Source organism: Podarcis cretensis (genome assembly GCF_951804945.1).
Source record: "Podarcis cretensis genome assembly, chromosome: 10".
Taxonomy (NCBI): domain Eukaryota; kingdom Metazoa; phylum Chordata; class Lepidosauria; order Squamata; family Lacertidae; genus Podarcis; species Podarcis cretensis.
In genome coordinates this window covers 74,110,094-74,133,536 of record NC_137179.1, presented here as the reverse complement: position 1 = coordinate 74,133,536, position 23,443 = coordinate 74,110,094, and the positions used below count along the sequence as shown (strand labels likewise).

At 41.2% G+C, this 23,443-nt stretch overlaps 1 protein-coding gene across 5 annotated transcripts in view; it reads left to right on the top strand.

Annotated features, from left to right (window-relative positions):
- CACNA2D1 (calcium voltage-gated channel auxiliary subunit alpha2delta 1) overlaps positions 1-23,443 on the top strand; it is a 404,289-nt gene that overhangs the window by 320,291 nt on the left and 60,555 nt on the right. For all 5 annotated transcript variants that reach the window (XM_079993561.1, XM_079993559.1, XM_079993562.1 and 2 more), the window contains exons 13-17: positions 9,338-9,416; positions 9,625-9,674; positions 12,784-12,873; positions 15,810-15,878; positions 22,970-23,044. In XM_079993561.1, coding sequence (XP_079849687.1) covers positions 9,338-9,416; positions 9,625-9,674; positions 12,784-12,873; positions 15,810-15,878; positions 22,970-23,044 — 363 coding nt within the window. The remainder of the gene's footprint in view (positions 1-9,337; positions 9,417-9,624; positions 9,675-12,783; positions 12,874-15,809; positions 15,879-22,969; positions 23,045-23,443) is intronic.

The window sequence follows — 23,443 nt, the reverse complement described above, 5'->3', positions numbered from 1 at the left end:
GTTTTCTTTGGTATACACTTTTATTAAATGTGAGAACTTTGTGTTGAAATACTGTGTAAGCATGGGTTTCCTTTGCATTTTCATTAACATGCTTTAGGTAGGAATAGAAAAGACCTTCCTCCAGTTGAATCTGGAAATTGCTTCAGTAAAACCATTTATTTGAAAGATAGATAGAAAATAAGTAGTTACACCCCCCACCCACAAATCCCAAGCTGAACTCATACCCCGCAAGTGTCCCAGAAAAGCTGGGACATCCCATTTTTTCCTGTGAGAGCACGATGGGCCTTCTGGTAACCGTGAACTTGCACGATTTCGCACCAAGTTTTTCGGGGTTGCGACCTTCCACAGCATCCCAGCATCTGGGGTGCCGTGAAAACATAGCCCCGAAAAGTGCATCGTTTGGGCTCTGTGATCTTGCACAGGTCACGTGACTCACGTGGGAACACAGATGGGAAGATGCACATCCCAGTTTGGGTATTCAACATGTTGGAGGGTATGTGAACTGCTTTTTAACCGGTAAGGTCATGTTTTTGCCAGTAGATGAATTCTCTCTTCTTCTTTTTTAAGAACAAATGCCGCTTTTTGCGTTATATCTCTATTCTGAATATAAACAAATGGAAAAGAGAGGAGGATTTCTAGTTACCAACTATGTATGCTATTTATTACTGTTGTATTTAATACTGTAACCCCCCCCCCCCCAGAATACTGTATAAAATTTCTCCCTTCGCCTTCGAAAGATGGGCTTTGATGGAAAGCTATTAATTACTGTACAACATTGACAGTTAGGCTGAGTAGGCTATTGGGTTGTTACTATTATTGGAAAATTCTATCTCAGCTATTCTGCATCAAATCAAGTTGAAGGATGGCCTATACAACAACTTTATTATTGCATTAGCCATGTGGCCATAGCATAATATACATAGAAATAACAGCATAAAATAGGGGGGGAGGTAAAGGTAGATATCGTCCAAGGCGAATACGAGGATAACAAAAGTGACAGGGGATTTAAAACATCGAGTGACAGAGAATGCAAAAACAGGTTCGATTGTGCGGCATATCGACTACGGCTGTGGTGTTAAAGAAGAAGTTGGTGCCGCTTTCCTCTTCATCACACTAAGCAGGAAGTTAGCTGTCATCTCGGTAATCCAACAGTCTGAATCCTGCAGAAGAAGGGACACTATCCAGGGCTGGATTGGGAGATGAAGCTTGTTCACAAGAGGAATTAGAAACCGAGATCTTTCATCTGTCCAGTTGGTACAGAAGAGCATTACATGTTCCATAGTCTCCAGAGCCGTGTCGTTGCAGGTGCATGTTCTATTTGCGATGGGAGCTCTGGAATAGCGACCCGACAAAACTGCTGTAGGGAAACAGTTGAGACGGGCACAGGTGAAGGCCCTTCGCTTAGCCTCCGAAGGAATTGTAAAGCAGTATGGAGGGCTAAGCCTGAACACGGCCCTCTTGCATGGGAAGCTGTGTTAGAGAAATCAAGTTGCTGTAACTTCTTTTTGATTGAAGGTAGGGCCGCCGGGCTAATACACTCTAAGTTAAAAACAGTTTTGCGGGTCAGATTGAGAAGAGAGCGGAATTTGAGATTAATTGTAGTTTTCCAAGGAGAATTATGAATATCTCTTAGGATCAGGTTGGAGAAACCACCTCTAATTCGAGCATCCGATGCTAATAGGTGGGAGCTATAGGAAATGGCTCGACTCCATGCTCGTTTTTCAATTGAGGGCTGGGCGAACTCAAGTCGTAGAGCTGCACCTGAGACACATCTCAGGACACCGGAAAGAGATCTCAAAAACATGTGAAGTGGGCGATCCAAGTTACCTGATATTGCTGTAGTCCATACTTCGCAGCCATATAGTAATTTAGGGACAACTTTAGCATTAAATATTTGAATTGCTGCTGGAAGGTGTTTGCCGCCCTTCTGGTGGTAAAATCGGACAATGGCATTAGAGGTCGTGGTTGCAGCAAGAGAGGCAGATTGTAGATGGGTGGTCCAGGAGAGATTATAGGTAAATATTAAGCCTAGATATTTAAAGGCTTTTACCTTTTCTAAGTAGCCACCTGTGATCTTAAGCGGCTCCAGCTTGAGTTTGCGGGAACTTTCGATTTTTTATAATTAATATTAAGAGCTTCCGCCTTACAATAGGCGATAAATGCATTAACTGCATTTGCTAGGTCCGCTGCTGTTCTGGATAAGATGACGGCATCATCTGCATAGAAAAGGGAAGCAACGGGGTGGCCTGCTAAATGAGGAGGGTACTTAGTTGCTAGCTTCAAAGGGGAAAGAGCATCATGAAGATAGAGATTAAACAGTAAAGGGGCCAAGAGACAACCTTGTCGGACACCCCTGGCCGTTGGGAATGGAGCGGTAAGGGAGCCGTTGGGACCAAATCGGACACGAGCTGTGGTGTTTGAATGAAGGGAAATAATTAGGGAGAGGAGGTGCGGATCAGATGGACGAGTTTGGACCATAATCTCTGCCTAGGAATGGAATCAAAGGCGGCCTCCAAGTCCATGAAAGCGGCAAACAGGTGGCCTTGCCTTGGTGCAGTGTATTTACTGGCAAGGTGATAAAGAGTTAGACAGTGGTCCATGGTTGATGCTGACTTTCGGAAGCCAATCTGTTCTGGCGGTAAAATGTTCCTCTCATGGACCCATGAAAGAAGTTCTTCCAGTAAAACAGCGGCAAATATTTTCCCCGAAATAGATAATAAGCTGATGGGGCGATACTTCCTAGGGATGTTTGGCTGGCCGCCTTTGAAAATCGGAACTATTGTAGCTTCTCTCCAGGAGTCGGGGATGTCTAAGGCGGAGGAGATAGCGGTGAATACAGGAGTCAGCTGTTCACTCCACCAGTGAGGATCAGTCAGGAAAAGGTCCAACGGGACCATGTCTGGGCCGGGGGCCTTATTCCTTCGCATGGACATTATGATGTTGAAGATGCGGGTTGAGGTGAAGATTACTGAGGAGGTGGGACTAAGAGAACAGGAACAAAGGTCCAACGGGGATTGAAGGTGATCTGTAAGATGATTTGGAGAAGCGAAACTGGCTGAAAAATAGGCAATCCATTCGTCAGCGGAAATCAAGGTAGCTGAATTGAATGGTGCCGAAGGCCTAACTAAGCGCCAGAAGGAGCGGGAGTCATGCCTCTCTACAGCCGAACGAAGAGTGGACCAAGCCTCAAAGATGTGTTGCTGTTTCTTGCAATGAATCATGTTTCTGTATGCCCTTTTAGTATCTAAAAGCTCTGCACGGGCTTGGGGGTCGTTGGAAAATTTGATGATTCTGACCATTTTCCTAATTCGCCTCCTTAGGGCTTTACATTCCTTGTCAAACCACGGTGATTCAGAGAAAAAGCGTTGGTGAGTAGGCGAGGTGATGGTTATGAAAGTTGTTGAAAAAACATCAATTAATTTCCGGTATTGGTCAGCGGGCAGAATTGAGTCAGAGAGAACTGCAGGCATATCAAATGATTTTTGTATGTCCAGAGCAAGAGAGGAACTGAGGCTTGTCCATTTCTTTGTTTTGTATACAGGGTAGCTTTGTGCCGTGGAACTATAGTTTGAGGGGACTGAAAATGGCTCTATTAGGTTTAACAATAGAGTCAATGGAAGGTGGTCGCCACCAAAGTATTCAGCCACTTCCATTTTTGTAGAGATTGAGAATAGCTCCGGCGTCAATAGAATGTAGTCGACAACACTGGCTCCCCGGGAAGAAATGCACGTTAACTGCTGCGAGGACAAGGGAGTAACGTTGCCATTTGCGATGCAGAGATCGTTTTCAATGGCCAATTGGGCCATCAGCCTCCCCGACGCATTTGTTATGGGATCAAGAGAGCATCTGTTTCCCCAGGGGGGCTGCAGGGGATTATCCAGGCGTGCTGCGGGAGATAATATAGCATCGTCATTGGGACCTATTCTTGTGTTAAAGTCGCCTAAGAGGATTTGAGGAAGTCCTGGGTTAGTTGTTTGAAGATCATGAAGCCAAGACGAAAGTTCAGACCACCTTTCATTACGGTCGGAATCATTAGTTGCTGGGGGCAGATATACTGTAGTTATCAACCATGGGCTTTTGGTCTTTGGAAGGTGGATCTTTATAGTGAGAAAGTAAGGGGAAGATTTAAGTTCCTCGCAAATAGTGAGGGATAAGCTGGTTGAAATAAGACAGGCGAGGCCAACTTGAGGGCGACCCCTGTTGGCTAGTTTGCAAGCACAGGAGTTAAAGGAACAATAATTTGGGAGAGCGATACTTTGTTGGGACCAGGTCTCTTGGAGGCACACAATGTCAAATGAAGAGATAAAGTTTATTGCCTCAGGATCCATTTGCTTTGTCGCCCAGCCATTAACATTCCAGGAAACAATTTTAAGGCTCTGAGGTGGGTTGGATGCGCCTTTCAAGGGAAGAACTACTTTTGCTTGATTTATGGGTGAGGATTGAGCCTGTTTATTTCTAATGATGTCGAATTTCCGCGAAGATAGGGAACCGGCTGGTGTTTGCCTCTGGTCTGGTCGTTGTCAATTATTTCCCAAGGAACTTTTAGGGATTACTCTTTTGTGAGCTGTCCCATTGTTCTCCATGCATGGCAAACTGGCCAAAGGTTCTATAGTTTCGGCTGGTAAATGTTGAGTACTGACATTAGTGGTCACCGGGCCTTTGAAGTGTGTTATCTCTTTCCGTAGGTATTCTTCCGGTACCTGATTGTGGCCTAATTCTGCCTCGTCTAGGTACCTCAGCTTGTCCCAAGAGCCTGGTGAGTTCACCTTGGGGATGGTTCTCCTTATTGAAGGTGGTGTAGTGTTCTCTTCGGTGTGCTGGGCTTCCTTGATTGAAGGTAGATTAATCTCAGCCACTGTCCGAAGGTAACGTGGCCGACAGGTTGCCGGGTTTTGTTCATGTATAGGGTTCAAATTAAAGGAAGTCTGGTCCTTTTTATGGGCGTCAACATTGATTTCCTTATTTATACCTCTCCCAGCCAGCTTAATTCTTAGCATATCTAATCTTTCTAATATTTCATTTTGTATTAGAGATGGGAATTGGCAAAATTGCCTGATTAAGGTATTTTCTTCCACGGAAAAGGGGTCCTCATCTTCGTTCGCTTGAAATTGCAGGTCTTGCAGGTGAGCTTCTTTCCTTTTTGGTTTTTGAGGCTCTTGTTTCTGGAGACCAGGCCGGGTTTTGGGAGATTGTTTCTCCTTACTAGGGTTAGCATGCTTAGCTTCCAGAAGAGGGTTCGGAGGTGCCTTGTTTTCAAAAAATCTGAAAATTTTTATCTGGGCCTTTAAGAATATATATCTTGATCTGTAAATAAACTTGGCCAGGTTCTGGTCTCTAAATGTGATCATTGCTCTCATAAAACAGCCATCTTGATGCAAGCAATCTACAGAAGTAATATTGTTTGGCTTTACTGCTCCTGGCAATATATCATACAGAACGTTCAAAGAGCTCATTCTTCGATCTTTCCCTGTAAGAAAGCCCTTTGATTTTGGGAAGTTTGTAAATACCAATTTTTGGGGATTTAAGATCAGGTTCCAACATCTTGCCTGAGTAAAGGCTTGCCCATCTTGTATAATGTTGTCATTGCAATTGGGCATTGCATCGTCCCCATTTCCCAATTTGCTAAGCGGTTTGCTGCCTTCATTGTTAGGGACCGCTTCTCCCCCAGTATCAAGTTCACTGGATGACCTATTACCAGGGCTCTGGGACGTTGCTTCCATCCTAAACTCCGCTCCGTTCTAAACTCCGGTTCGGAGATGCCTCCTTAGCCGTTAGCTGTAGCGGTGACTTCTTTTTCCCCTTCCCACCTATCTCTTTTTTTTCTCGTGCAGCAGATTTGCTTGAGTCCGATGGAAGTAGATTAAATAATTTCTGCCATTGTTTATGTCGACTTATCTTTATTTTCCTTGTTGTTTTAATGTTTTTGGTTTTCTTTTCTCTGGCTTTTGGTCTATTTTTTTTGCAATTTCTTGGTTGTTGCTGCTTGTCTCATCTTCACAGGTTCATCTGGTTTATGCACTTGGGGTGCATCAGTTGCTATTGTCTCCTTTGGTTGGGGAATAAGGTTTTCCACAAGGGTCAGCAATAACCCATTTGTTATTGTCAAGTAGTTTTTTATGTTAAAAAGGTCTGTATTTATTTCTTGGAGGTGGGCCTGAAAGAGGGATGGCCTATATTTCATCAGCTAAGATGTGATTTTCCTTCCACAGGCTGTACTCAGGCAAGAAACTTGAATAGATGACAGCCTTAAGCGAGTGGTCTGTGCAGTGTGTTTTCTAGATGCTTGTTATTAAATATTTTCAGATTTGCATATCGATGAAAAGACCCTTACTCATCTGATGAGCAGAGATTAAATCCTGCTGCTTTGGATGCAGGATCTTGTTCCTTGTTGGGAGCAGCATTGCACAGCCAATGCAGAATTAAACCCTGGCCTCTTGCCCGTCAGTGATTGTCAGCAGATGGATGAGCGGCTGAGGTTTGGGGAAAACGGGCCTAACTGGACACCCTTCTACAAAAGGCGAAGGATAAGTGAAAGAAGACCCAGCCGTTTGCTCCAGTCCTCTGTCCTGCACAGAGGCTTGGGGAAAATGGCCGTGTCTTCAGGGCTTTTGCAGGAAGGCAGAAGCACATAGTGTCCTTTTCCCTTTTCTCCCTTCAGTCCCCCAAGATATACAGAGGAACTCAGGGTAGGAAGGGAGGCAACGGTTAGAAAGGCCCAAACATGGGGGCCTCTGCTCTTTCATTTTGGTTCTCAATTCAGTATTTAGCAGTCCGTCTTCTAGTAAATTTGATTGTGGAGACAAGGGGGTGGGGGGAGGGAAATGCTTGCTTTTTGACTGCATTCAGGATTTCTTCCTCAGCTGTATTCGTATTAGACAAATTACCTGTTATTGACACCTGCTGTCTGCACTTGATGCAGCTAAACTCGCACAGAGGAAAATTTAATTATAAGTGTGGACAGTTCCAAGCCATAAAAATGCCATTCTAGTATTTCCGGATAAACAGTCTTTTCTTTTCTGTTGCATAAAAGAAAATGTACATTATGTTCAGAGTATGAAAGTATAAGATTTTTGCTTTTAGTGTACATTTTGCACATCAAATGGATTTTCAGGTGAATAAACCCCTATTTTAAAGAAGTGGCTGTAGAAGAGAACAATTAATTGGAATATCTTGGGAACATTATGGATCAGGGCCATCTCTTGAGTTGTATAAGAAAAGCGTAGACAAAAGAACATAGGAAGGACATCTCCAGATAGGAAGCAATTATCTAAATTTAAAAAAAAGTTTAGTGATTCTGATCTCATTCACTATGAGGATTGTATGACCTAGACATTTAAATACAAGCTTGGAAAGCTAACACACCTGGCTATGTAGCCTGAACCTTGTCCTTGCCAGGGAATCGTTTGCCCGCGTCCCCAGTACCGAAGAGAGAGCAAAAAGCACCAGGAAAGATTCTTCTTTGGAGAAAAGAGTTTATTGTAATCTGTGCACAGAGACAACCAGCAGAATAGGTTCTGAAAAACTGGTTGTGCAGCAAGACACTTCAGCAAACTAGTACAGAGAATATTGAGAGAAACCCTTCCCATCTCCCTTCAGCTACATATTCTTGGTTTATCCCTGCTGAAATTAATATGGAAAGCTTTGGTGGTAAAAATGAATGCCTCACATCTCATTAAATCATATTCCTGTTGTTTTCGCCCCTTTTGCTTAAGATTGAATTTCGATTAATTGGATTTGGATTTGCATAAATGTTTATTATTTTTGAGACTTGTACGTTATAAAATCAGCCTGTATCTGTCATTATAGTAGATAGGATAGGAACTTCCAAGATGAAGAGATCTGGTAAATGGGCCCTGCTGGTAAATTAAGATTTTCTGTGGACTTTCCTTCCTCCTTTTAACTTTAGAAAACATTTAATTGCCATCAGAGGCTTGTGGCTGCAGGACTCAACAGTAATGAGGGTAGGAAGCTGAAAGGAGAAGGCAGATATTGATACCAGTAGAACATATTGGAGACAAAGATTAAGAGGGGAGAGGGGAGTTGGAACCACCACTTTACATCTTTAAAAAGCTACCTTTAGTTTTCTTTCTCTTTTACTTGCAAATACACTAAATATTTCCTGATTTTCATTTCTGTTACCCTTCCCTTAAATACTTTCACTTAACAATCAAGGCTAAAGTTCTGAGCCCAGCAAAAGGGTGTACAGTATAGCAATGGATAATTGACATTCATTTTTGGAATGTAGTTGAGTGGTTCAATGAAATGCATGTCTGAAAGCAGTTCAGGATGTAAATGATGAGCACACAAAGTGAGTGCCTTACTGACTTGTTGTGCTGTACTAGCTTGTCGCCATGTTCCTGTAATGTCCAAAGTCACTGTGTTTCCTTTGGCAAGAGTGAACAATGCCACTGACCATTTCCCAAATACATCCCTGAGTTTTAGCAGGGTCAGCCAGATTCACCTTTCAAATGCAAAAATATACAGTACAGACTAGTTTTTCTTGAAATATAAGATAAGCTTCAAAGTCTTTATGCAAGGGAGACCTCTGCTCTGCTGTTAGTTTTCCCAGTAGACTGCTTTGAATGTGGCAGTAAAAAAAGGGCATACTCTTGATTGGTACCCTAACATGATTTAATTTGATCCATGTAAAAAAATCAAATTAAGCAATGAGCCTTGCTTTTTCCTTAGGGAAAACACAAACTATCTGATACATCCTCAGCTCTTCCACTAGGTGGCAATAATTAGATTCAGAACAAAATCGCATTTCAAATGTCAAAAGTAGTGACTTTTTTTTGCCAGTATACAATATTGTTAATAGCTATTAAGAGTGAAAGATGAAAACTTTTTTGGCAGCTAGAATTATTACAAAATAATGTTAATTGGTTTCATAATAATAATAATAATAATGTTAATTGATTAGGTAGTAAAAATCCTTGTTCATTCACCAATATGTTTAGAGAAATATGAATATTCTTGTCCAAAGTAATTTTTCAGGCTGATTCATATGTCTAGGGATTCACCCACTAACAGTACCTCAGTTTCATCAGGATTAAATTTCAGTTTCAATAAAGTACATTATTTGTGGATGAAAGCAATTTATGGAGTTTGTCACCACTTGTTTTAATTGAAAATGAAGGAAAAAGCAGTTATGTGAGTCATGGTGCCCAGTGGCCATTCTGGGACATTATAAAAGTATAGAAGGAGAGAAAAGCATGGTAATTCACTGGTGAAATTCAGTTGTGATTATCTGGCATTCAACATGTTGTTGTTTTTTAAAAAAGAATAATGTCTCTTGTATTAATGAACTTATTCAACTCCTCTTTTTGTATTTTCCTAGGTCCGTGTATTTACATTTTCTGTTGGTCAACATAATTATGACAAGGGACCCATACAGTGGATGGCCTGCAAAAACAAAGGTATTGTGCACTTATTTCTCTTTATTGGAGCAAAATATCACTGACACCGAATCAAATGAATGCCCTAAAATCACTTGTTGAAATGAAGCATTTTCAGTAGGCAATGAAATATCAGAACAGTAGGTGTTCCTGACTGATTTTGTGGAAACAGCATTCTAGAGTGCTGGTGTCACCCAGTGAGAAGCCTGTTTTATGTTTTGTATTTCAGGTTACTATTATGAAATTCCTTCTATTGGTGCCATAAGAATAAACACACAGGTACGTTTGCAAGAATTTATAGAACAGCAATCATATTTGAAAGCCTTGCATGAGAACCAGTCACCACGATAGCTCACAGGGCTGTTTTTGGACATATTTTCTTGGGTGAGGCCTCTCAGCAAAACATTTTCACTTTGCTTTATTTTGCACAAGATTGATTCCAAATAAATCTGTAATAATTTCTGTGACAGAATATCCACTGAGCAACTCTCAGTGCCTTTATATAGATGAGGAATGGGAAACCTGTGGTGCTCCAGATGTTGTTCAGCTCTAGCTTCCATCAGCATCAGCCAGCATGACCAGTGGTTAGCGATGATGGGAGTTGTAGTCCAACAACATCTGGAGGGCCACATGCTGCTCATCCCTGGTATAGATGTTAAACCATATTATGGGGCAGAATAGAAGCCTGCATAGGGCTGAAAAAGAGATCCGAAATGCCACTCTGTGGTTACAGTTCTGCATGTCGGAGAAGAACCACTGCATTACCGTACCTTAAATTCAGAGACACTCCAGAAGGGCACTGTGAGAGAGGCCTCAAAAGCTGCTGAAAGATCAGAGTGAATCAGCAGGGCAACACTTCCTCATCTCTCTCCCAGTAGAGATTATAAACCAGAGAATTTAGAGCTTTCTCAGTCCCAAAATGGCCCTGGCTTTGCATGAATGTTGAAGTCCCCCAGGATGGGTGCTAGGGGACAGTCCAGCACAGCACAGCACTTGAGACCACCTCTGTCAACTCAGGCACAGAACTTTGTCCTACCTCCAGGAACAGCCCTTCACACCCAGTGCACAGGCTTACTGGTGTGAGAGATGGTTTTGACACATAAGAATTCTCCTTCTTACGCTGGTATTTCCAGCTTGGGTGATCTAGCCCCCAATTCATCCACAAAGGTCTCTCTAATTCACTATCAAATGATGGATCTGGAGTTCACTAAAGGCACCACCAGGTGGGAGGGAAGCTGACATGGTCACCCGGGTTGTGATGACTGAAGGATGGATGGCCCAGAAAAGGTCACAGCTGTCAAATGTGCAGTGGTACCTCGTGTTACATACTGCTCCCCCCTTACAAATGCTGCAGGTTACACGCTTCACTAACCCGGAAGTAGATGCCCCTTGTTCTGACCTTTGCCCTGGGATGTGAACGGAAGTTGCACTCTGGTGGCACGGCATCAGCGGGAGGTGCCATTAGTGAAAGCTCACCTCATTACGAGCAGTTTCTTGTTATGAACCGACCTCTGGAACGGATTAAGTTCGTAACACGAGGTACCACTGTATGTGGCCTTTTCTCCTTACCTGTCTCAACCATCCCACACTGGTGGTAACCTTCAACTCAAGACTACAAATTAGGATGCCCCAATCCACCCCCCAAAATACAATCTCCCAAACCTGGGTGGCCCAACTTTTCATACCAATTGGGCTGCAAGAGTACTTCAACACAGAACCCGTGCACCACACACTGCCTTGTCATGTGGGGGTGGCAGAGATGGGCAAAAATTTGGCACCCCTCCCCAAAGCCCTCACGCTGCCTTCCAAAAGGCTAAACAAGACACTTGGCTAAAAGTCAGATAGCTGTTTATTTCCTTCTGATGGGAGGGTATTCCACAGAGTGGGTGCAACTACCGAGAAGGCCTTCTGTGTGGTTCCCTGTAACTTCGCTTCTTGCAGTGAGGGAACCGCCAGAAGGCCCTTGGAGCTGGACCTCAGCATCCGGGCTGAACGATGGGGGTGGAGACACTCCTTCTGGTATGCAGGTCCAAAGTCATGTTAGGTCCAACACTTTGTTTTTTGTTTTTTTTAAAAATAATATTTGTTAAAAATTTTAAGGGTTACAAAAAGCAAAAGTAAAAACACCATATTAAATAAAAACAAAACAACACATCACAATAAGGAAAAAAGAAGAAAAAAAAAGAAAAAAAACCACAACTAATCTTCCCATAACTTATCTTTCATTTGCTTGTTTCCTTGACCTCCTCACACCTCCCTTTTTTGTATTCTAATTCGGTTAACTATTTCAGCAAATCCTTTCCATCTTTTCCAATTTTTGTTCTGTAATTTATCTCAATACGATGTAACTTTACTTTCCCTCCTTTCACCAATTAACAGTCTATTTTTTCCTAAACCCTTATAACATTTCTGCTAAAACCACATAACTTCATTCCAACATCCTTCTAACATTCATTAATTTTACAATGTTTCTGTAAATAGTCTTTAAATTTCTTCCAATCTTCCTCCACCGACTCTTCTCCCTGGTCTCGGATTCTGCCAGTCATTTCCGCCAGTTCCATGTAGTCCATCACCTTCATCTGCCATTCTTCCCGGGTGGGTAGATCTTGTGTCTTCCAGTACTTTGCAATAAGTATTCTTGCTGCTGTTGTAGCATACATAAAGAAAGTTCTATCCTTCTTTGACACCAATTGGCCGACCATGCCCAGGAGAAAGGCCTCTGGTTTCTTCAGAAAGGTATATTTAAATACCTTTTTCATTTCATTATAGATCATCTCCCAGAAAGTCTTAATCCTTGGGCATGTCCACCAAAGGTGAAAGAATGTACCTTCGGTCTCTTTGCATTTCCAATATTTATTTTCGGGGAAATGATAAATTTTTGCAAGCTTGACTGGTGTCATGTACCACCTGTAGATCATTTTCATTATATTCTCTCTTAAGGCATTACATGCTGTGAACTTCATACCTGTGGTCCATAACTGTTCCCAGTCAGCCATCATAATATTATGTCCAACATCTTGTGCCCGTTTAATCATAGCTGATTTCACCGTTTCATCCTGTGTGTTCCATAGGTCCAACACTTTGAATTGTGTTCAGGAACATACTGGGAGCGACTGGTAGTCACTTCCATGAGTCTTTACCAGGCTCACATCCCAGTCTTCCACACATCACTTTGATCTCGTTCTCCCACAGAGGGAAAGCCCCATCTCAGACAATACTCTGCGCATCTTTCAGCTCCATTTTCCCATTTCTCACCCAGGCAACTGTCCCTAGGTTTATGGCACAACAGAGGTTACTTTTTAGAAGGCTTTGCACCTGAGTTTTACTCGTGGACTTAAAGGGGAAAAAAACATTTCTCAGTCAACTGACTCAGTGTTTGTTTTGACAGGAGTACTTGGATGTTTTGGGGAGACCAATGGTTCTGGCTGGGAAGCAAGCCAAGCAAGTCCAGTGGACTAATGTTTACTTGGATGCCCTGGTATGATGCACGCTGCCATGACATAGCAAAAGAAAGTATACTTTGAATATGAAATCTTTATAATTAAAATTATTTATTTGCATGTCGGTCTTGCAGTGGGGGGGGGAGTGGCCTGTTCAATTTGTTTGATGCAAGTGGGAAAGACTGGATGGGCTTAGGATTCAGGACCATTTCAGTGGAGAGCAAACCAGATTGCAAGAGAGTTAAATTCACCAAGGAAAAATGCAAAGCATTATAGACTGGAAAAGGAGTCAAATGCAGAACCACAATGAGGGAAGGAAGGAGTGCTGGATATTGGCAAGATTGCACCAGCATTTCCAAGAATGACGAGGGAATTGTGTCTGCGATTCTGGGCCACCAAAGGTCACAACGGTTATCAGCAGGAGCATTGTTTCCACTTCATGCTTCTCTATTAATTGCTGTTAAAAGCAGTGCTGTGTTCACTTCTGGGAAGAAGGTTGACAACTTGGAAATGTTTCAGAGGAGAGCAAACGGGTGGCTAAAAGATCTGAAATGCACATCTTTCAAAACAGAACCTGAAGGAAGTAGGAAGCTTAGCCTTGAGAAAATAAGAATCTGTGGGTATTTAACCCTGAATATCTTCCATTACTAGGAAGTGGGTGGCAAAATGGTACGAACAATGTAGGCAAATAATCATAGGTGTTAAAAAGCTGATTTAGATTTAGGAAGATTTCAACTATGAAGTTCACCTAGCGTTGGAGTTTGTGCAACTCTTTCCCTGAAGGAATGACATATATTTTAGTTTTAGTCTTGGGACTGGAGATATACTAGATAGGGGGCAGGGAATCATTTGCTGTCAGGGTCATTCACAGTCCCATAGACAATCTGTCAGAGGTTGCATGCTGGTGGGGGGCAAGGACGTGGGCCTTTTTCTTCCCCTTGTGCCCCACTGCATCAAATTCAGCCAAGGGTTGCATTTGGCCCTGGAACCACAGGTTGCCCACCCCTGTACTACCCTCCCCCTCCAACCCTGATTCCTTGCATGAAAGTCACTCATTGTGTACATAGAAGCTGTGGGAGGGGGGAGAACTCTTTGCTCCGGTCCTGTTTGATGGTTTCCCACAGACATCTGGTTGGCTACTGTAATTGCAGGATGCTGGACTAGATGGGTCATTGGACTGATCCAGCAGGCTCTTCTTGTGCACTTCAAGCACAAGCATCTGTAGTAAGGGAGCCTTTGAGCCTGTAGTTACACACATGAACTGCAATCCTGATAATGAAGGCCACCTTGCTTGATGCACAGATGTCAGGAGGGATGTGCAAAACATCAAGGGTCTGGCGACTAGACATGCCCCTTCTCATTGCCCCCATGTTGTTCAACATGGAAGCAAATGAACGACTGAATGGGCCTCGTGTGTGTTTATTGTTTGTGTTTTCAGATGGATACAGACACAACTGCATGCATATGCAGGTGCACACACCCTTGTTTGTACCAGACATTCAGAATAAAGTGGTCTTGAGCTGGTAAAGAATCCCTGCAGAGTGCATATTCTTCAGCACTTGATTGCAATAGTGAAATTAGCCCCATTTTTATCACATGCCTGAATCAAACTGGGGCCATTTTTGTTTTCTTTAACCCTGCTCAAGAGATCCCAACCCCAACAGCTTTCTGGCTTTTTAGTTTATCACTGGAAATGTGCAAAAGATGCATGCAGGAAACGGCAAAAGGCTAAGCATTGCCATCAAAAGCTTTTCCACTTAAAATAAATAGTGCCAATAGTGCCAACAGGTTTCAGTTGTTACTGTGGTTTATATTCTGCAAACCTTGCTCTTATTCTTGGCCACGCGACCAGCTAAAGTTCCATTCTGGTAGGAAATAAGATGCAGTATCTCTTTGGAGGGGGGGTTTATTTTTAAAAAATGTAATCAGCCTATTATGAGTTCTCTGTGTCAAAGTGGAGCAGTTTTTTGTATCATTATAGTTACAATGCTCAGGAGTTCATTGACACTCTTTCTTGGTTGCTGATGAGGTACTTACTGGAAATGTCATGGAGAAAGTTCATATCTTCCTGCACATCCTGTTCTTAAATGTCAGCACTAAAGCAAGAACATGCAAGGAGAAGAGGAAAGTTCTGAACTGGGCCAGTGAATCTAAAACTATACCATTGTGTAACCATTGCTCCACTTCATATTTAAACAAATTCCCCAAATTATGTCCCCCACCCCTCAGCAATAAAAAGCAAATAAATTATATGAATATGCTATGACACAAAACAGTTATTCAAAAATGGGATCCCATTTCTTATGGTCTAATCCTAAGCAATCTGCTTCAGTTGTACCCATGCCTAGAGGGTTTTGTGCAGCAACAAATATAGTATAACACCAGTATACTCCCCTTGCCATTAAACTATGACAGTCTCCTTTCTTCTGCATTGCATAGTGGCAGATAAAACTGGGCTACTGTGATTGGCCTTAGAATCACATTGAAGATGTTCCCATCCAGCGTATACTTCATTGTGCTTTTTAGCATATCTGCTAATGTCGGGTGGCCCAAATAATGATGCTTTGATGGCTTCTATCCTTTTCCTATGTTCCATGTTCATGGGCAAGGTATTCCTAGACAGTAGAAGAAAATATGGCAGTCTCTGCACATACTTGTGAGACACTCACAGCTGGTTTTGTAGCTGTTTAATGCTAAAGGTTTCATATCTATATTTATCAATGAGAAGGTGTGTTGTGCAGGGGATTAGAACTCAGAAGCATAGGACCAATGCTTTTTGAAAAAGCTTCCACATACATGGTTTAAACCGCAGGTGCATATATTTTCTTTATGAATTTTGATTTTTAAAATCGTTGTGCTTTTTATCCAAATGTGTTTTCGCTATTCATTAAATTTAAATGAATATGTGCTTGAATAGATATTTCTGTGTTCCGACACAAAATATGGACAAGATCTCCTTGTGATCATTTTCTAGGAACTTGGCTTGGTCATTTCTGGAACCCTGCCTGTCTTCAACTTGACAAAAGACCAAAACGAGAAGCAGGTAGGCGGAGATGGAACCCCAGGAACATGTAAAATTGTCATCCCAACAAGCCAAACCATCTGAACAACTTGACTTTAAACTACTTCAGTGCACCTGATTTCCCTTTAAAACAAAAGTACTTTGATGGACTTGGAATAGCATGCAAGTTATGGTGACAAACTTTGACTTACAAGCCGCCTTTAGAAATTGATACTTGCGATGTTTTGTGTTGTGTCCAGACCAAAAATAACAATGTCACATTTTATTACCAAATGTCCAACTTGGGGGGGGGGGGGATTCAGGTCAAGCTGCTCTTTTATTCCATAGTGGCTTTTGCCATTGTAACAGTGTGACGGTATCATAAAGAAAATGTTAATGGAAATGAAAAATGGCATTGGAAAGAATGCTGCTAGAACTTGCTTCTTGGCAAAAGGAAGATCAGAGATTTTTACAAAAACTCTGGAATGATGAAATGATATCCTAATGTACAATAAATAAAAAGTTTCAGGAATCAAGAGTGAACAGCCTGTCTTGTAGGGTAATTATAAGTGTGTTTTCAACAGTGTATGTTTGTTCCACTTGATTAGGCTGATCAAAATTTCCAAAATTTGGAAACTGGATGCCAATAAAAAAATTCTAATAGATATCAAGTCTATAGGACAGGGTTCATCTGGCCAGCCAAGCCACCAGAATGTACCCCTGTGAGATTCCTATGGCAACAATGCCAGCGCAGAGGGGATGTGTGCAGAGCATCAGCAAAGCAAGTGTCTGACATGCTGTAAGTCAGGGGACTTCCGGTCGGCGCCAGCGCTTAATGGCGGTCCGAGCCTCGAGCTCCGAGGCAGGACTGCTCCGTTAGTTCGGGTCTTACCCGCTACGGCAAGCGGGGGACCCCTAAAATCACAGGCGCGGAGCCTGTGAACAAAGGAGATTCGGTGGGCACCTTTTGCGCCCCCCGGTACTGTGAGGGAGCCTTTTTAAAGGCTTCTGAGCGGCATCGGGGTAAGCGCGGTGCTGAGAGTCGTCACCCAGCTAGCGGAGTGAAGCCGCGTCGCCATGAGCGGAGAGCGCCGATTCCTTCCTGCAATTGGAATTTGACCACAACACCCGTGAGTAAGATTGGAAAAGTAACGGGACTTTTAAAAAATAAAATTGGCTGAAAACGGGAAAGGCAAAAATTAAGGAAGTCTGCCTCCCCGGAACTGCAGAAGGAATAAAGCAACGAAAATCAAGCTGCACTTAAAGGGAACCTTTCTAATTTTTTTAAGCTGTCAAACTGACATCGGACTTAAAACCTCCCCCCAGACTGGCAGGAGAAGGGGGGAAGGGATTGGAACGTTGTTAATCTGCTGGAAAATTAATGAAAAATTAAGAACTTCCATTGCCAAATCCCCTGGGGTCGGGCTGCCCAAACAAGACACCTGGGACGTGGTCTGCTAAACTCTGAGAAGTGGGGACTTGTTTGCAAAAAAGTTATCGGACCTTAGATGTACTTTGTCGCATTTTGGCCACATAGAAAAACAGAGACTCTACAATTTGGATATTGGAAACTTTTGGCTACTGTTGTACTCCCTTGCTTCTTTGTTGTTTTTCCATCTTTGCCATTTGGATACAATTGAATGCTCCCTCTAGAGGGCTCTATTTGAAACTGTTGCACTTGAAAAAGTAACAGTGGGATTTTCCACTTGGGAATCAACTCTGTGAGAACGACCTTGAGGATATGAGTGCCCCTACAGATGAGATAGTAACAAGGCAGAAAGCAAAACAAGCTCACAAGAAAAGGGCCTCTATATCAGGAACTGCAGCTGTGCAGGAAAAAACACCAGCTTCTATGGATCCTATGACTCAGGCTCTACTTAAAATAAATCAATCCCTGGAAGCATTGACAAAACTTTCGACAGAGAACTCTAAAAAGTTAACAGAGTTGACAACAAGGTTGGACGTGAATACGGCTAGTGTCGCATCGAACACAGATTCTATAAATAGATTAATTCAGGAAAATTCAGAAACACGAAAGATCGCAGAAAGTGCAAAAATAACAGCTGAAGAGACAAGGGAAAAATTTGGGCCTATTGTTAAAAAAGTGAATGAGCATGATGCAGCCCTCTCCTTACTGGAACTTCAACGTAAAGAGAAGAATTTAAAATTTAGATTGGTGCCTGAAGTGGAAGGGGACAACCTTGTGAAATTTCTCACAGAGAATATCATAACTTTTTGGCGGGAAGAATGGGAGGAAGATGAGGAACTTGAGATAATTTCAGCCTTTCGACTGGGTAGAAGGCAGGACAAAAAACCAAGGGATTGCTTAATTACATTGAGATCAAAAGAAGAAAGAGATAGAATATTGAATTTGCACTACCAAAAGGCATTGGTGATCCAAAATTGTCAGATACAGATTTTTAAGGACATTCCTAAATACATTTTAGAGGTGAGAACATATTACAAGAGTCTAGTAGACCTGCTGAAGAAAAACACCATACCATTCAGATGGGAATTTCCACAAGGATTGTCCTTTAACTTCAATGGAAGGAAGATTAAAATAAAAACAATTCAGGACAAAGAACTATTTCTAGAGAAGTACCTGGAGGATTTGCAGAAAGGAACCGTGGAGGAGAGGGAACCACCCGATATAGCAAATTTGTCATTTGGACTTTCACTACCACCATCGGAGGAAGAGCAGAAGCTTGGAGCAGTTGGAGGAACAGCTACCTAAATACAAAATGTCTCTGCAACTCCTTAGTTGGAACTGTAATGGTTTGAACCTTCCTCGGAAAAGAAGACAGGTTTTTCACATTCTGAAGAAAGAACAATTAGACATAATATGTTTGCAAGAAACCCATATTGCCAGGATACACAGGAAATTATTAATAAATAAGAGACTTGGTCAAGAATTCATCTCATCAGACAAAGTAAAGAAAAGAGGTGTGGTGATCTATGCAAAGGAAAAGTTGGCTCCAAAATTAATATTTAAAGATGAACAAGGAAGATACCTGGCAATTGAAATACAAATTCAAGGAGAAAAGATATTAATTGTGGGAGTTTATGCCCCAAATGAAGGGAAGGCCGAATTCTTTAGGAAGTTGCATGAGACATTAGTTGACTTTTTAGACTATAAAATCCTAATGATGGGAGATATGAACGGAGTTGTTTCAACAAACATGGATAAAGCACAGAGACAAGTGATTTCAAAAGAAGGGAGACTACCAAAGATCTTTTTCGAAATGACTGAAACTATGGACTTGATTGATATTTGGAGAATAAAGAATCCTCTAGAGAGAGAGGGAACCTTCTTCTCTGAAGCAAAAATGACATGGACAAGAATAGACCAAATTTGGATTTCTAGTAGTCTGGCGTCAAGAACAAAAAAAGTAGAAATCTGCCCAAAAACGTGCTCCGACCACAATGCGGTCAAGATGGAGATGAAACTAACAACAACTGGTTCCTTTAGATGGAGAATGAATGACACCCTATTCAAGGATGAAGAGATCCATAAGAAGGCCCTTAAAACAATAAAAGATTATTTTGAGATCAATAGGAAAACAGATGTGGAAAAAAGAATAATCTGGGACGCAAGCAAAGCCGTGATGCGAGGTTTCCTAATTCAACAAAATTCTATTAAGAGGAAGCAACAAAATGAAAAGAAGGAAAAAATTTTAGAAAAAATAAAAGAAGGAGAGAAGAAGTTGAGGTCCAAACCAAAGTCTCATGAGATTTTGAGAGAAATAAAGTTTCATCAGATGCAATACATGGAACTTATGAACCAACAAATAGAATGGAAGATAAAGCAAATGAGACAAAAAACTTTTGAGTCAGCGGATAAATGTGGGAAACTTCTGTCATGGCAATTGAAAAAAAGGCAGAAAATGAACACGGTAACAAGTTTAGAAATGGATGGAAAGATTATCCACAAACCCAACGAGATCAACAATTGTTTTCAAAGCTTTTTTAAGAAATTGTATGCACAAGGGCCAACCAACGAGCAAGAAATAGAAGAATTCATTAGAAAATACGGCTTACCAAAAATCTCAGAACAAAGTAAAAGGATCTTAAATGAGGAAATAACAGAACAAGAAATAGAGGGTGCCATTCAAAATATGAAATTGGGAAAATCACCAGGACCAGATGGCCTGACGGCCAAATACTACAAATTGCTGAAAGAATGGCTGATACAACCATTGAAGGAAGTTTGCAATGAAATTTTAAAGGGGAAAAAGGCACCTGAATCGTGGAAAGAGGCTTTCATCTCACTTATACCGAAAACAGAGACTGAGAAGAACCAAGTTAAAAACTACCGCCCTATATCTTTACTTAATGTGGATTACAAAATTTTTGCAGACATTTTGGCAAAAAGATTGAAAAGAGTGTTGGCAGATGAGATTCATAAGGACCAAACAGGCTTTCTCCCAGGTAGACATATGTCAGACAATGTGAGGAACATTATAGACATTTTGGAGCTGCTGGACGTTGACATTAATAGGAAAGCAGTTTTGATTTTTGTGGACGCGGAGAAAGCCTTTGACAACATTTGTTGGACTTTTATGAAAAAGAATCTCCAAGGGATGGGGGTAGGACAAGGTTTTGAAAACGGTATAGGTGCAATATATTCTCAACAAAAGGCCAAATTAATTGTAAATAACGTGGTAACAGAAGAAATACCTATAGAAAAAGGTACACGACAGGGCTGCCCAATATCCCCTTTGCTTTTTATATCGGTCCTGGAGGTTTTGTTAAACATGATCAGAAAGGACCAGTTGGTTAAAGGAGTTCAGGTCGGAGTTAGACATTATAAATTAAGAGCATTTGCAGATGACCTAGTATTGACTTTGCAACAGCCAGACACTAGTACTAAAAGAGTATTAGAATTAATTGAAACATTTGGTCGAGTAGCAGGTTTTAAATTGAATAGACAAAAAACGAAAGTGTTGGAAAAAAATTTAACAATGGAAGAAAGAGAGAGTTTCCAGAATGAAACAGGTTTGGAAATTACAAAAAGGGTAAAATACCTGGGGGTAAATTTAACATCCAAGAATGTGAATCTATTTAAGGATAATTATGAAAAATGTTGGTCAGAAGTTAAAAAGGATTTGGAAATATGGTCAAGGTTGAAACTTTCCTTGTTAGGCCGAATTGCTACCATTAAGATGAATGTATTGCCTAGAATGCTGTTTTTATTCCAGACGCTGCAGATTGTGGATAAGATGGATTGTTTCAAGAAGTGGCAGAAAGATATATCAAAATTTGTCTGGCAGGGCAAAAAGCCCAGAATTAAATTTAAGATTTTAACTGATGCAAAGGATAGAGGGGGGTTTGCCCTGCCGGACTTAAGACTCTACTATGAATCAGCAGCTTTCTGCTGGTTGAAACACTGGCTACTTCTTGAGAATACTGACATTTTGGATCTGGAAGGGTATGACAATAGTTTTGGTTGGCATGCATATTTATGGTACGACAAGGTAAAGGTGTATAAAAGTTTTAAAAACCATATTGTAAGGAAAGCATTGTATAACGTTTGGATTAGATACAAAGATTTGTTGGAAAGCAAAACCCCTAGGTGGGTGTCACCGATGGAAGCTAGGGAAGTAAAAAAGCTTAATATGGATTCTAAATGGCCAAAATATCATGAGATTATAGAATACGATGGTGAAAGGGTGAAACTTCAGAGTTATGAGAAACTAAAACCTAAGGTTCGAGATTGGTTGCATTACCATCAGATAAATGAAACGTTCAAACAGGACAGGAAAATAGGATTTCAGAAAGAGAAGTCAAAATTAGAAACAGAATTGTTGGAACCCAATACTAAGAATTTATCAAGAATGTATAACTTGCTGTTAAAATGGAATACACAGGATGAAACGGTGAAATCAGCTATGATTAAATGGGCACAAGACATAGGTCATGATATTATGTTTGCTGACTGGGAACAGTTATGGACCACCGGTATTAAATTTACTGCATGTAATGCTTTAAAAGAAAATATTATGAAAATGATCTACCGGTGGTACATGACCCCAGTCAAGCTTGCAAAAATTTACCATTTGCCTAATAATAAGTGTTGGAAATGTAATGAGACTGAAGGCACTTTCTACCACCTTTGGTGGACCTGCCCAAAGGTTAAAGCTTTCTGGGAAATGATCTATAATGAAATTAAGAAGGTTCTTAAGTGGACTTTTCCTAAGAAACCTGAGGCTTTCCTCTTGGGTATGGTGGGCCAAGTGGTGTTAAGGAAGGATAGGACATTCTTTATGTATGCCACTACAGCAGCAAGAATTCTACTGGCAAAGTATTGGAAGATGCAAGAACTACCTACTCTGGAAGAATGGCAAACAAAGGTGATTGACTTTATGGGACTGGCTGAGATGACGGGCAGAATCCGGGACCAGGGGAAAGAGACAGTGGAAGAGGACTGGAAGAACTTCAAGATATATCTTAAAAATAATTGTAAAATTGAGGAATGTTAAGATGTCAGGGGGTAAGAAGTAAAGAATTGCAGCAGTAAACAAAAAAAATTTAAGAAATATTTATGAAAAAGAACTAAGACAATGGACTTAAGGGTTGCTAAAGAATTTTAAACAAGGATGCAGGGATAGGGAGGTATGGGGAAGTCAAAGAAAAAAGGTTATGAACTGATGATTATGAAGTAATACTGTGTTACATTGTTCTTCATTTTATGTGTGGAAAATTAATAAAAATTATTATAAAAAAAAAAAAAAAAAAGACATGCTGTAAGTCAGGTTCCTACATTGTTTCTACAACCCTTGATTCAGGGGTACACTGGGGCCACTGTTTTGATGAGGAGGTGTACAAATATCCCATTTCCAGATTCTCATGGAAGTTAGGATTTCTTGGCCTACACCTGTACTAAATTTTCAGCTCTATAGTTCATGTGCAGGCATTCCACAAATGTTGATACCTGAGCGGCTGCATGGTTGTGTTTGAGCTTCTGTAATCATACAGCTGCTACATTGCTGTTAAATTCTTTGTTAATTAGCAACACTAGAGGTTCACAATGAAAAAAGAACAAAACTGCTGAAAGGAACGTAGAAAAAGAGAAGGGCAGCTTTCCTGACTGTTCAGCCATCTGAGAACTAACATTTAAAAAAATCTTTTCCCAGAACCAGTTGATACTTGGAGTAATGGGAGTTGATGTGTCGCTAGAAGAAATAAAAAAACTGACTCCACGGTTTACAGTAAGTGGCTTTTCCCACATCGACTATTTTTTAACTTTTGTTCAAGCTTGAGTACTGTTCAAGCCTCTCTTCCAGTCTATCTAATATCCTTCTGGCTGGAAGTCAAAAGATTGTTTGCCCTGCTTTCACCCTGTCATTTCCCCTTTTTTCTCCTCTTCTCTGGTGGTGTTTTAGAGTGATTATTGCTTTCCCAGAAAGCTAATATGCAGGGCCTTCCATGAATTGTCTAGTCTGCCCCAATATAGCCTGCACTGCAAGCATTATTTCATTGCACGTTATGTATACAAACAGGGTTTTTTATTATGACTTGAATAAAAAAGGTAGTTTTGTTTGTGTTTGGGTTAACACAGTTTCCATATTGTCAGTTTTATTGAAGAAAGGTTATTCAGGCTCTTTTGA